Here is a 14,941-nt window from a genome sequence, read left to right on the forward strand (position 1 = left end):
TTTACATTAGAATGATTTAAATACTCGGTGAAATTCTAATTAATTTTAGAAAGTTAAAAATTGAAAAATGGTCAGCTATACAAAGGAGGTTATGGCGAAATGTTTCAAAAATTGTGTAAAATAAGTTTTCTTTGTTTTATTCAAAAAGAGTAATTCCCATCGTATATGTATTCTTAAAGTGTTATTTTTCATCCTTGGTATAGAAAAATGCATACTAAAAATACTTTATTAAAAAAGTGTTACCTTCTTTAGAATTAAATTCTATGCATAGAAGGAAGCATATTAAAAGTGTGATTTTCATCATAAATGATTTGTATGCATAAAATATTTTTTTAATATTAAAAGTGTGATTTTCATCATAAATGATTTGTATGCATAAAAGATATTTTTTTTATATTAGAAGTGTGATTTTCATCATAAATGATTTGTATGCATAAACATGCATAAAAGATATTTTTTTATATAAAAAGTGTGATTTTCATCATAAATGATTTTTATGCATGAATTAGATGCATAAAAGAAATTGTTTTATTATAAAAGCGTGACTTTCATCAGAATTGAATTTATGCATAAAAGATTTTTTTTATTTTAAAAGAGTTATTTTTCATTGGATTTAGTTTTTATGCATGGGAAGATGCATAAGAGAAATTCCTTTATTCTAAAAGTGTAATTCCTACTAAATTGGATTTATGCATGGAAAGATGCATAAAGAATTTATTTTAATCCCAAAAAGAGTTATTTTCATCAATTTTGATTTTATGCATAAAAAGATGCATAAAGAATTTTATTTTTAATTCAAAAGAGTTATTTTCATCAATTTGGATTTTATGCATAAATAAATGCATAAAGAATTTTATTCAAAAGAGTTATTTTCATAACAATTTTGACTTTATGCATAGAAAGATGCATAAAAAATTTATTTTTATTTGAAAAGTATTATTTTCATTGAAATTGAATTTATGCATAGATAGATGCATAAAAGATTTATTTTTATTTTGAAAGTGTTATTCTCATAAAAATGAAATTTATTCATAGTAAAATGCATAAAAGGTTTATTTTTAATTCAAAAGTGCTATTTTCCTTAAAATTGAATTTATGCCTAAATAAATGCATAAAAGGATTTTTAGAAAAGTGTTATTCCTACTAAAGTTGTCTTTATGCCTAATTAGATGCGTAAAGAATCTTTATATCAAAAAAATTAGAATTCTCTTACATTCTATAAATAGATGTGATGAGATGTGATAGGAATCAGATAGATGTAAATGGATGGATGGAAGTGATATGAATCAGATAAATGAAATTATATGAATGGATGTGACGTCCTGTGAATTAGGATATGAATGAATGGTATAGGATGTGAAGGAATGTGATGGAATGTGAATCGTGATATGAATGAATGATAAGGGATGTGAATGAATGACGGCATGTGAATCGGATGTGAATGGATGATGTGGTTTGATGTGTGAATGATGTAGATTAATGTGGATGGATATATGGATGATGTGGTTTGATGTGTGAATGATGTAGATTAATGTAGATGGATGAATGGATGATGTGGATGTATGAATGTGAATGTATGAATGTGGATGTGGATGTGGATGTGATGTATGGATGTATGGATGTTGATGTGAATGTGGATGTATGGATGTGGATGTGGATGTGGTTGTGAATGTATGGATGTATGGATGTGGATGTATGGATGTATGGATGTGGATGTTGATGTATGGATGTATGGACGTGGATGTGGATGTTGATGTATGGATGTATGGATGTGGATGTGGATGTGGATGTATGAATGGATGTGAAAATGGATGTATGGATGTAGATATGGATGTGGAAGTATGGATGTGGATGAATAGATGTGGATGTGAATGTGGATGTGGATGTCGATGTATGAATGTGGATGTGAAAATGGATATATGGATGTAGATATGGATGTGAAAGTATGGATGTGGATGAATAGATGTGGATGTGGATGTGGATGTATGGATGTAGATGTGGATGTGGATGTGGATGTATGAATGTGGATGTGAAAATGGATGTATGGATGTGGATGTATGGATGTGGATGTATGAATGCGGGTGTGGATGTGGATGTATGAATGTGGATGTGAAAATGGATGTATGGATGTAGATGTGAATGTGGATGTACGAATGTGGATGTGTATGTGAAATAATGAATGTGAATATGTATGTGAATGGATATGAAGTCGATATGAACGAATGGATATGAAGTCGATATGAACAAATGGATAAGATGAGATGTCATGTGAATCAGAATGTGAATGAATAATATAATTTATGAACAAATGAGATGTAATGAGAAATGGATGTGATGAGACGTAATGTAAATTAAGAAAGATAGGAATGGATGTTATGTGAAGTGAATGAATCTGATGAGATGGGATGGAAAATGATGTATCTGGTCAAGAATGGATACACATATGATTTTGATTTGGGTTAAGTAATATGGATTGATGTGGAACAATCTGGAAAGATGTGAATTCATTATAGAAACTATATTTGTGAACTGTTTGTAAATGACTGTTTTATGTCAAGAATGCTGGGGAAGCATTTTGACTATCTTGAGAATGTGGTCGTGGACACCTACCTGATAAAGTTGCAACAGCTGACGGAGAGTCAACGGAGGACGTCTCGCGTAGCAAGGTCGGCCAAGGTCTTGACCAGCCTTGATTCGATTTAAATGGTGAGCTTCCGGTACGGTGGATGAGGGACCAAGGAAGCGGCCTATGAGTGAAGCGCTAGGTGACCTGCGAAGGATCCTAGAGGGTGCTGACCATACGGTGCTCGGGCTCTGGGTCACCGAAGATACCCACACGTGCGTCATGGAAGATATTGGAACAAGGAGTAAGAGTTGTTTTCTGAAACCGAGTATGGATTTGGTTGATTGACCTTGCTGGTCCTCAACTGATGAGTCCATAGCTCTCTTATATGGATCTGTTGGTTGATCTTGCTGATCTTCAACGAGGATTCCATCTTGATTTTTATATGTGAATATATTGCCGGTTACTTATGAGCTAGGAACTATCGAAAAGGCCCCTGTGTGAACAGGTGGTGAGCGTTCTAGTTGCCAATGATGCCATAAGTACACCGATGAAGAAATGATTGGAAATAAGGATTCAACCAGAGATTTTGAGGATTGTGATCAGTGACACAATGATTTCATTAAAGGATTGTTTTAAAGATAGCTGATGCTGAGAAAAAGGAAATTTTATATTGGGTGTGTAAGTGGTGTGACTAGTTTTATGTTTGCATGAACATCCGGCTAGGGGGCTTGGGAACTCTTTTCCCTGGTACCCGGGACAAAACCTAACCAAATTCCTAATTGGATCCCATCACTACAGTGGTTGGGCGGTTGGCTAACCCATGGGACTGGATGGGGTTAGGCTGGACTGATGGATCCGTAAATCGAGACTCAATTTCTGTTTAGTTCGATAGATGAAGTAAATCCCGGACAAAAAATGTTCTATGGAAAAAGAATCAATGGCTGTGCCTCTCGATGAGGAAAAAAGCGTTGGTCTCTATGATCCAAGTGCAATTTGTCCCTTGATCTGACTATGAAACTTATGAGTTTGGTCAGATCAGTTCAGTTAGTTAAGGCTTTTGACTACGTTAGGGAAAAGTTATCCTGGTGGAATCGCCCGTGCTTTCCGGGCAAAGGAAGTTTTTTCTGGGTTCGGTTTTGGAAAAACCGATGGATTAGTCTCTTGTCCGCATATCCGTGGGCGAGGCCCCGAGTGTGGGAAGGTCAAAAAGATTTTCAGAAGGTGCATTAGAAATCAAGTATAATCTGTTCAAGAGGCCTTATCCTGAGGGTCAAGATTTTTTCGAAATTTTAAATTAAGGTTCCTATGGGCCAATAAGATCAATCCATGTGTGGGGAGGAGATAAATCCAATTTGTAAAAGAAAAATACCCAAAAATGAGTAAATGCTCACATAAGATGAAGAGTTGACTATGTACAAGGGTTATTAGTAAAAAACTATGAGTATTACTAAAAAAATGAGATATTTTGGGTATAATGATTCCATTTTGACACATGTGTAAGGAAGGGGAGTCCCTTCAAGGAGGCGCCTACTTCACATGCTTGAATGAGTTTTAAATTCAAAAATAATATGATATTTTTATCTCTTCTCTCTCTTGGATCAAACCGAATCAAAAAGGAACCAAACTAGGTCCAAATGCGGTCCAAATATGGTCCAACCACCTCTCCTACATCTGCCCGAGCCTAAAGAATGGCTCACTTTGCTTAAGTGATTAATAGATCTGTACATAGCTGACTATTGGCCATGGTATACAAGGCCATAATCCATGATAAGTGAGAGCCACACTATGAAGGCATGGAGATGCCTACAGGAGAGTGTCCCTAATATAATAGCACTCTAGTACCAACGGAAAAGAGCCCCTTGCCACTAATGGATTAAGGAAAAGTGCTGGACTTAGTGGCCCTCACTACTACTACTATGGAACTAGTAGTGCAAGCACTAACATGCCTTATAGATTGACAAACAACGAGTGGCCAACTGATGTATGCATCCTCTTCTGCCCTAAAACCTAGGCTCTCAAAGTAGAAACCTCTTTCTAAAGGCACCACTTTGCCTCATGTTGCTCTAATAGTGATGATCGAAGTGCATATATATGAGCCACCTCTGCTATCTCTGCCCGAGCCTAAATAGTGGCTTGCTCTGCTTGCTTGAGTGATTAACAGACCTCTATGTAGCTCACTGTTGGCCATGGAATACAAAGGCCATAGTCCAGTGATGAATGGATGCCACACTATGAAGGCAACGAGATGCCTCCAAGAGAGTGTCCCCAATATAATAGCACTCTAAGCACTCTAGTACAAACACAAGGGAAAGGAGGCCCCTACCACTAATGGATTAAGGGAAGGTGCTAGACATAGTGGTTGTGGTGGTGGCTAGCTAAATAGCCCTGGTTAGGTGATGCTCTGAAATAACAAAGTGAGTTCCTAATGTGAAAATGCCTCTGTTATGAGTGAAATAGAGGACGGGGCAGCGGGGTGTGGTGAGGGTGATAGATGCAAGAGTGAGAGGAAGAGGTGTTAGAGATGAGGAAGGGTGTAATGGGGTGAGAAGTGTCTCCGAGAGAGACTAGGGTAGCATGATAAGGTGGCTCAAAGAATACTAGTAGCCCCAATGACTGGCCGTGTTCCCCAAGAGAGGTGGTGATGGTGGTGAAGGTGAGGTTGGTCCATGACGAAGACAACAAGGTTATGAGGAAGGGTGAATCAGAGCCTAGATGATGACATCAAGGTGGGGATGGGAAGATGGACACACTCGATGGGGCAAGGAAGGCATGATGGTGACTCATGGAGGTGGAGAGGAAAACCATATGAAGATGGAAGGGATGGCCAATGGTGATGAGTGATTAAATAGCATTGATGATGGGAGGGCTAGTCGATGATGAAGATGACAAGGCACTAAAGATGGGCATTGAACAAGAGGAGGGTTGTCAATGGTTGTAGAGTTGTTGTTGATGGTGAGGATGGGAGGTGGATTCCCCCTAGAGAAAGCATGAGGTGGTGATGTGGAGGAGAAAGGGGCTCTAACAAAGAGGAAGGTGAAGATGGTGTAGTCAATGAAGAAGTTGTGATAAAGATAGGTGAAGAGGTGGACGAAGGGGTGAGATAATCCTGCATAACTCGTCTTCTCCCATGGTCTAGGTAGAGAGGAAAAGGCTACCAGATCCCCCACCAAAGATATTGAGAGAGTGGGAATCCATCAGGATGGCAAATCTAACGAGAAAGGATGACATAGGGCCTGGAAGACACCCTCTAAATCTTCTCACTAGATAAAAATGTAGAAAAGGAAGACCCCAAAGGGATGAGCTTTGAGATGTTGATAGGTTTTTTTGTGTCAAGACCTTACTACCCAATAGATGTGCCTACCCCAAACTCCAGGACTAAAATAAATCTCTGGGTATGTAGAGAACCCTAGAAAAATAAGGGCTTTTGCATGGAAACCTTATAAAAATAACTATTGTTGTGCATAGGGAATGGAGAGTAGTCGACAAGGAAGCACATAGGAGAGAAGAGGTGCATTAGAGCCAGAGAAGAGAAGAGGGTGAATTGGATGAGAGAGAGCTCTATGAAAGCTTGCTTGTGATTGTTTTGTTTGGGAAGAAGACGATGCAAGAGTTGATTGAGGAAGCTTGGATTTGTCTAGAGCAGAGGGTGCAAGAGATAGAGGGTCTTGTAGGAAGTTGTGGTGCCCTAGGAACTTTGGGTGTTGTAGCTTTCTTAGAACTTGGGTAGATCAAATGTTTTGCTTAACCATTCTTGGCTGTGAATGGAGGTGAGGACCTACAGCGTGTGGCTACAGTGTATTAAGACTGTTTCTTGTGAAATTGAAGAAAATACTTGAAGAGATTTTTTGGGATAATCTTGCTGAGGATCCCTTTGTTTCTTAGTGTTCTCTTTCTCCGTTTGAACCCCATGTCTCAAGGTTGTTGAGACAAGCTCAATTATCATCTATTTGCATAAGGGGCTTTTTTGGTTCCGATTATTAAGTTGCTTATGCTTTGGTTTACATTACTTGGTTTGAGATTGTTGAGAAAATTACTTATGCTTTGGTTTACATTGCTTGGTTTGAGATTGTTGAGAAAATTCATGTATGAGTGAAGATATGAGGTTTGTTGAATTAGGTGTATGAGCTAGAAAGCTCTAATTGTGAGTCAACAGTATCTGGCTGAGTCAGCTGTGTATTTGGGGTAGTCAGCTGATGTTGTGAAAGAGTAGATTTTGTCTGGTTTGAATCCTGTGAAGTCTGGGCTGATAATCAGAGAATAGTCGGATGTCAGTTGGATAGATTATGGGCTAGATGGTGGTCTAGGTCAGCTAAGGGTTGATTCAGGTCAGCAAGGTGTTGATTCATATCCTATACCATTCATTCATATCCTATACCATTCATTCATATCCTAATTCACAGGACGCCACATCCATTCATCCATTTTTATTTATCTGATTCATATCACTTCCATCCATCCATTTACATCTATCTGATTCTTATCACATCTCATCACATCTATTTATAGAATGTAAGAGAATTCTAATTTTTTTGATATAAAGATTCTTTACGCATCATTAGGACATAAAGACAACTTTAGTAGGAATAACACTTTTCTAAAATTCCTTTTATGCATTTATTTAGGCATAAATTCAATTTTAAGAAAAATAGCACTTTCGAATTAAAAACAAACCTTTTATGCATTTTACTATGCATAAATTCATATCCTATACCATTCATTCATATCCTATTTTCTATGGTCATGCTGGTGAAGAGCTAGAGGAGTTCTTTGCAGGGATGGAATTGACAACCTTTACCTTTGTAAGGAGAGGGATGAAGATAAGTTGACATTACTATCTATGTTTCTGAAAGGAGATACTAAAAGGTGGTTGCAAACATGGAGAGTTCAACCAAACCAGGGTCAGACATATGAGGACATTAAAGTGACTCTAGTGCAACACTATATGCAGAGTGAGTCCCTTGATGCTTCATGGCAAGAGATTCAAAATTTAAAGCATAACTTATCTGATGTTTTTAATAGGTTTGTGGACCATTTTGAAGACATGTGGTGAAGATGGGACACTTCCCTAGGATTAGAGCACCCACCTATTCTTCTCAAGAAGGACATGTTTATCCAGTCCCTTCATGCAGTTTTGAGGGAGAAAGTGGAGCTGAAGAGGCCAGGAAATATTGAAGAAGCCTTGAGAATTGCTAGGGAGAAAGAGTGGAAGCCGCAGAGGATGGCTCAGAAGTAAAGGAAAGTTCTAGCTAAAGGTAGACCAGTTATGTTTAGCAATAGCTAGGGAATGGTCCTTGACGAGGACAGATGAATTTGATTGTGATGGACCAACCTATGAGAAGATAAGTCATATATGATATGGCTAAGGGAAGGGGAGTAATTTAGGAGAGTAGTACATCAGAGGAAGAAGATGAGGAAACTAGCTCTACAGAGAATTCAAAAATTGAGGAAATTAGCTCAGAAGATGATGGGAAAGAAGTCCACATGCTGGAGCCAGATCTAAACCTTTTGGGCTTGTCTATGCGGCCATGTGTAGAGGTAGGGCCAGAGGAGCCTTGTGTTTGTCTGTATGAAAAGATTCCCATGGATATGGACACCCATGTGATGTTGTCAGATTTCTCATCAGGGAGTGGTAACTATGAGGCCAGTGAGAAAGATAGTGAGGAGATGCATCTTAAGGCTATGTACATGGATTCGCACACATGTTATGAGGATATTGATACATGTTTCATAGCTGACCAAGACACAGATGAGAAGTTAGACATATTTTTGTATAATTCAGCGTCAGAAGAGTCCCCACCTATTGAACCTACAAGTTGTCTCTTCCCTAGTCATGAATTATCGAGCTAATCTCAACCACGACAGTCTTCCAATCAGCATTGTGTAAGCACGCTTGGCCAGGGGAAGGTTTAACACTATAAATTCATGAAGAAGATTAGACCACCAATGAGGACTAACACATTGCATACCAACCCAAGATGCATGAGTTTCCTCTGTGATCAACCACTCTAATGACAAAGGGAGTAGGGTTGGAGATGCATAGATCCAAGGTTCTTTGGGTGGCTTTTGGCATGATGTTGACTCCTGAGCCTCCCAAAATTTGGTTGTGCCACTTACTATCACTCTGGGGCTCTTATGATCAGCCACGCACTATTGGGGCTATAAAGCATACTCTCTTTGTGGGCCGATCTTGGTCTTCTCCACTAGTAAAAGAACCTTCAGGAGCACACCCACCACTATAAGTCGAGCTCCGACCTTGAGCTTTCTTGGGGTAGACCATGGTTTCAGAAGCCCTTGGAGTGTCTTTGTAGCATGTGGGCTTAAGCTACATAATTGGGAAAGAGATAGCTCCACCTTCATGGCGTCCATTATTGACTCCCATCCTTGGGTATGAGTAGCACTAGGAGGATTCATCACGGAAGAGAAATTTCTATCACTAGGAGGGGGAAGAACCTGTTGGGTGTTGGGCTCCATTGCGCCAGGATATGAATCAACTCACTCACAACATCTTTGTAAGCTTACTCTAGTATTAAAGTGTTGAGTGGATCAAGAATTATTGGGAGATTAGAAGAGGAAGGTTGAGCTACCCCTTGAGACGAAGTTACTCCACCAATCAAACTTCATCTTGGCACCACGACTGCCTCCACTAGATTGACTATGGGTGGATTAACAAGGAATGGCTTTGGGTAATCTCTGATGAAGCGGTCTCAAAATTTTGGGTAGTGTAGGCAAGGGGAAGATCCTCAGAAGATCCCTCTGGTAAAGAGAATTAGCTTTGTTGGTGACCATTCCCACCACACCAATTAACAAATGGACAGTCTGAGGGGAAGAAGGTTACTTGGGGGCCTTTGCTAGTTGTTGTTGTAATTGTTTTTTGGTAGAGCTGGGCCACCGTATGTGGGGGGTGGATTTGAAGGATGTTGAGGGGGGGAAGTGGCAACATACACTATTAGAGAGACTCTAAGAGCTTGGTAAGCCGCAATGACGATGGTGTGAGGGGCTTGCGGTAGGTGGTGTACTGAACTGGGGTGACCACCACCAAATGCTATATTTTTACCTGATGGGGGTAGAGGCATAAGCCAAGGTTTTCACTCAAGGGGAGAGGGATTGGTAACATGGGAGGACCATTGAGGTACCAGTTGTGCAGTTGCACCTCGAGCTACGCTAGAGGATGATGCTAGTAATCGTGTCGCCATTGATTTTAGAGCTAATTTGAGATGCAAAAAGCACCTGATTCTTTGTAGTGGACAGGGTCAGAACCCGATTGCTAGAGTTGCTGTTGTGTGCTCTCAATGTCGTCGATCTTGGACAGATTTCTTGCTGAGTCAGATCGCCATGAGTAGGACTACAAAAGCCCTCCCAAAATGTGTGTGCTTTGCTGCAATGTAAGGCTAATGAGAGCCTCCAAATTACGCTCTCTTCTCTGCTCATTAGAGCCTTGATACCCCTGCCTGATTACTTGGCTATAGGCGGCGATTTGTAGAAGATTTTTGCAAGTTTATTTGCTGGTCTTTAATGCTTTGTAGGTGAGCTTCACAAGCCCTCAACCAATTTGCAAAGGTGAGGCTTACAATGTTTCAATTTGAGCCTCACAAGCCCTCAACTAATTTGCAAAGGTGAGGCTTACAATGTTTCAATTTGAGCCTCCAATCAGGACCTACTTCTCATTGTTTTGACACACAGAAAACAATAATGAATACCTTCCTTATGTTGTAGCTCTAGCATCAATGTTGCACTCCATTTGATGTTGTTCAAGGTTGTTGATGATGGCCTTGAGAAGAATCTCTAACTTTAGCTTCGGGTAGGCATGGGAGACACAGGGGATGTGTAGGAGATGGCATAGGTGGGGCATCGGAGGCAGGTGAGGGAAGGGGGCTAGGGCGAGGAGTCTCTTGCCACATGGAAATCCAACCTTTATCTAAGGTTGATGACTTCACAATTTACGGCCGAGCATAAATTAATGTAGTATCATCGAATTGTGTGACATTTCACATTTTGAAGGTCAGTCTCTCTCTCTGTTTCACAAGCTGTGCTCTCTCTGTCTCTGTGCCTCTCTCTCTCTCTCTCTCTCTCTCCCTCTCTCTCAAGCATTCTCTCATGCATAAGGTTAAGGAGCACCACTGCTTTATCTCTTCGATCAACAGAGCGTCAAAATCTCCTCGTAGGCGTAGGCGTGGAGATGCAGGGGATGGTGGGGTAGGGGTTGTCTCTTTGCAGACATGCTAAGCATGCTCTCCCATATGTCCACGCGGAGTAGCCTCTCTTTCCCACTCGTCACTGTGCTCTCTTTGTCCTCGTAAGGCACGAGGTTGGTAGAGGATGGAGGGAGGCTGGGGGCAGCTTTGGGAGGACGGAAGCATCGCCGAGTCTCTTACCACATGGAAATCCAACCTTTTTCTAAGGTTGATGACTTTACAATTTGTAAACTCTGTAATTTATGGCTGCGCAAACAGGCATAAATTAATGCGGGAGGGACAAAGAAAATTATGGTTGAGCCCGTCTCAGGGCCTCTTCAGACCATCAGTTGGGCCAGGTGACTCGAGGTGAGCATTGGCAGGCCGCAAGGGCCAAGGGGAATCTAGAATCTCAGCCTGTTACCTGCTGTAGGCGGACTCTGACTGACTGGCTGGCCTGGCCGTTGCTGATCTCGAGGCAGAAAGTATAGAAAGGGTTGGCGGCTCACTTGGCGACCCATGGCAGGGGATCTATGCATCGTCAGCACTAGCACTGCGAGCTGGGCTTTCTGTGCAAGAGGCAGCAACATTAGTTTTGATCCTGGAGGCAGCCAGCAATGTCAGGATTTCCTCTCAAATATACAGAAATCTAGGCACAACAGGCTGTACAACGTAAGTCTTCGGAACCGTAGCCTGAAACAGAGTCTTATAAGAGAGCCCATGTGTCCAAACAATCAGACTAAGGTCAACTTTGTGCAGTCCACCTCTTTTGCTCAGCAACAACAACAGGTGTCAGAAAGCTGCTTGCCTCTAGAATGTCTAGAGCCAGGTGATCAGAAACAAGAGGTCTCAGAAAGCTTAGATTGTCTAAAACCAGGTGACCTATTCAGAAGTCTGTGTGAGGAAAAACAGCTGGACAAGGCTTTGAATATACTCTCTCTCATCACCCACCATGGCACTACCCCTTCTGAGAGTATGTATTGGACCTTCTTGCATGCCTGCATCAAGTCTAAGTCTGTGCATCAGGCCAAGCAAGTGCATTTACACCTTGCCTTCCATGGCCTGGATTCCATCAGCTTTCTTGGTGAATTTTTGGTTAACACAATGGTTAAATGTGGAGACCTTGAAGTTGCACTCCAGGTGTTTCTCACGCTACCCCACCGTACTGTTTTCTCGTGGACAGCGATGATTTCTGGATACACTGATAATGAAAATGGTCAGGAAGCATTGAGACTGTATAAATGTATGCGAGATGAAGGCGTGGAGCCAAATGAATACACATTTGTCAGCCTATTGAAAGCTTGTGGTAACATGCTCAGCTTGCAAGAAGGGAAGACCTTACATACGGAGGCCAGGAAAATGGGTTTTGATTCAAACGTCTTCATTCGTATCACCCTTGTGAGCATGTTTGGCAAGTGTGGGAACATTGTGGAGGCAGAGATTGTGTTTGGTGGGTTTTCTGAGCGCAACATTGTGGCATGGAATGCAATGCTCTCAGCTTATGCTGAGAAAGGCCAGCCAGATAAGGCTTTATGGCTATACAGGCAAATGAGAGAGGAAGGTGTGAGTGAAGATGAGCGAACTTTTGTGAGCACCCTTCAAGCATGTTACACACTTGCAGAGAAGGAAGAAGCTGTCCTTATAGATGGATGCCCTGTTAAAGTAGTGTCCCTAAATATAGGCCGGGGATTACATGCAGTAGCTCATAGAAAGGGCTTGGATTCAAATGTCTTTGTCGGTAGTGCCCTTATTAGTATGTATGGTAAATGTGGAAACATTTTGGAGGCTGAGAATGTGTTTATTGGGTTGTCCCAGCGTAATGTTGTGTCATGGAATGCTATGCTCTCAACGTGTGCTGAGCAAGGGGAAGGGGAGAAGGCTTTGCAATTGCACAAACAAATGCAAGGTGAAGGTTTGGCTCCAAATGAGCGGACCTTTGTCGCCACTCTCCAAGCATGTTGCACGCTTATCGAGAAGGAAAAGCCCATTGTGGTGGAAAGTCAATTGACCAAAGTGATGTCTTTGGAAATTGGGAGGGCATTACACACTGATGCTCAAAGGAAAGCTTTCGACTCAAATGTCTTTGTTGGAAGTATTCTTATGAGTTTGTATGGCAAGTGTGGGAGCATTGTGGATGTAGAGAGTGTGTTTAATGTATTGTCCCAGCACAATGTTGTGTCATGGAATGCGATGCTGTCAGCATATGTTGAGCAAAGTGCGGCAGAGAAGGCTCTACAGCTGTTCAAGAAAATGCAAGAGGAAGGTGTGAGTCCAAATGAGCGGACTATTGTGATCGCCCTTCAAGCATGCTGCTTATTTGCGGATCAGGAAGATACCATCAGCGTAGAAGGGAAAGGGACCAATGCAATATCTCTGTCTATAGGCATGGCATTGCACGCTGATGCTCAGAGGAAGAGCTTCGATTCAGATGTCTTTGTTAATAGCAGCCTTCTGAATATGTATGGTAGGTGTAGGAGCATCGCGTGCGTGCAGAATGTTTTTGGTAGTTTCCTTCAGCACAATGTTGTGTCATGGACTGCAATGCTCTCAGCGCATGTACAGCAGGGTGAAGGAAAAAAGGCTCTATTGCTATTTAGAAAATTGCAAGAGGAAGGTGTCAATCCAAATGAGCAGACATTTGCTATGGCCCTTCAAGCGTGTTTGACATTTGCAGAGACGGAAGAAGCAGCTGTTGTCGAAGGGAGATTGGTCAAAGCCATCTCTCTTGAAATCGGCCAAGCATTACACACTGATGCTAAGAGGAAAGGCTTTGATTCAGATGTCTTTGTTGGTAGCACCCTTGTAATCATGTATGTCAAGTGTGGGAGCCTTGCTTGTGCACAGAATGTGTTTAATGGGTTGTCCCAGCGCAATGTTGTGTCATGGACCGCAATGCTCTCAGCTTATGTCGAGCAGGGCCAAGGACAGAACGCTTTAGAGCTGTATGCAGAAATGAGAGAAGAAAATGTGGCTCTGGACGATACCATATTACTCTGCATCTTACAAGCCTGCAGTGAGACAGGACGAGTGGATATATGTAGGCAGGTTCATTTTATGACTGCTTCAGATGGTTACAATTTAACTCTTTTTTTGGCAAACACTCTCATTCATACATATGGCAGTTGTGCTCACATGCTAGATGCACAGGCAGTGTTTGACGCACTACCCTTGCCTGATGTTGTATCATGGACCGCCTTAATAGCTGGTTATGCTAGGGAAGGTAACCATTCAGCAAGCCTGCAGAAGTTCAAGGAGATGGAGTTGGCAGGGATCATGCCAAACGGAGTCACATTCCTCTCCCTTTTGTCAGCTTGTAGTCATGCGGGTCTGGTGGACAAAGGATTCCAGCACTTCGAATCCATGAGCAAAGTCTTTGGTGTGAGTCCTAAGACTGAACATTTTGTAAGCGTGGTAGATCTCCTGGCACGTGTAGGAGACTTTATGAGGGTGAATGATTTGGTAATGAGGATGTCGATGCAGCCTGATGGGACAATATGGTCATGTTTGCTGGGTGCATGTCAAAAACACGGGAACATGGAGCTGGGTAGGCAGATCTTTGATAGTGCAGTGTCTCTAGAGCCTGAACATGCTGCGGCATACATCTTAATGTCAAATATATATGCCGATGCAACCTTGCACAGCTGTATGTATGCATTGGATAACTCTGAAAAGCAAAGCTGAAGGGAAGAAGCTTGGGGAGAGGTGGATCGAGCTTGAGTACGAATAACTCTTTAGTGTCAAAAAGGCACATGCATTCAAAACATGAACTGCTGTATGACTTTATGTGAATGAAAGGAGTGCAACATGTACCCTCCCTACTCTTGCTATACCATAGGGAGTGTCACGTCTGGACCATGGGGGGGAAGGTGGGGGTAGAGGTTGCTGTAAGCCTTGCATAGTGAGCCTCAATTTGACTGATAGGACAGGCGCAAAAGCTAGGCTGCATACACCAAGGATTTAGCAGATCAGCTAAAGCATACAGTAGGCCAAGTATGCCTGTGGGTAGAGTTGCTTTCCGACTTAGGCAAACGGGCCTGATTTGAGCCTGAAGCTTATCTGTAAGTTGAGCTTGAGTAGCCCTAGGCCAGTCAGCTAGCTGTTGGGGCTCATAACCCCATCAGCTCTACCAGCAGTCCTCATGCAGCATTCGTTTTCCAGCAGTGACAGTTTGGAGCTTTCTCTGCCATCTCTTAAGTCTGGCCAA

General features: G+C 41.8%; 1 protein-coding gene across 1 annotated transcript; it reads left to right on the top strand.

Moving 5' to 3' along the window:
* Window positions 1-11,256: 11,256 nt before the first annotated feature.
* On the top strand, window positions 11,257-14,418 carry LOC147608526 (putative pentatricopeptide repeat-containing protein At3g01580). Its single transcript, XM_086789451.1, has one exon. It carries the CDS (start codon window positions 11,257-11,259, stop codon window positions 14,416-14,418), a length of 3,162 nt encoding a protein of 1,053 aa, XP_086645577.1.
* The last annotated feature ends 523 nt before the right edge of the window (window positions 14,419-14,941 follow it).

Source organism: Cibotium barometz, chromosome 53 (genome assembly GCF_041138505.1).
Source record: "Cibotium barometz isolate CiBa-2024 chromosome 53, ASM4113850v1, whole genome shotgun sequence".
NCBI lineage: Eukaryota > Viridiplantae > Streptophyta > Polypodiopsida > Cyatheales > Cibotiaceae > Cibotium > Cibotium barometz.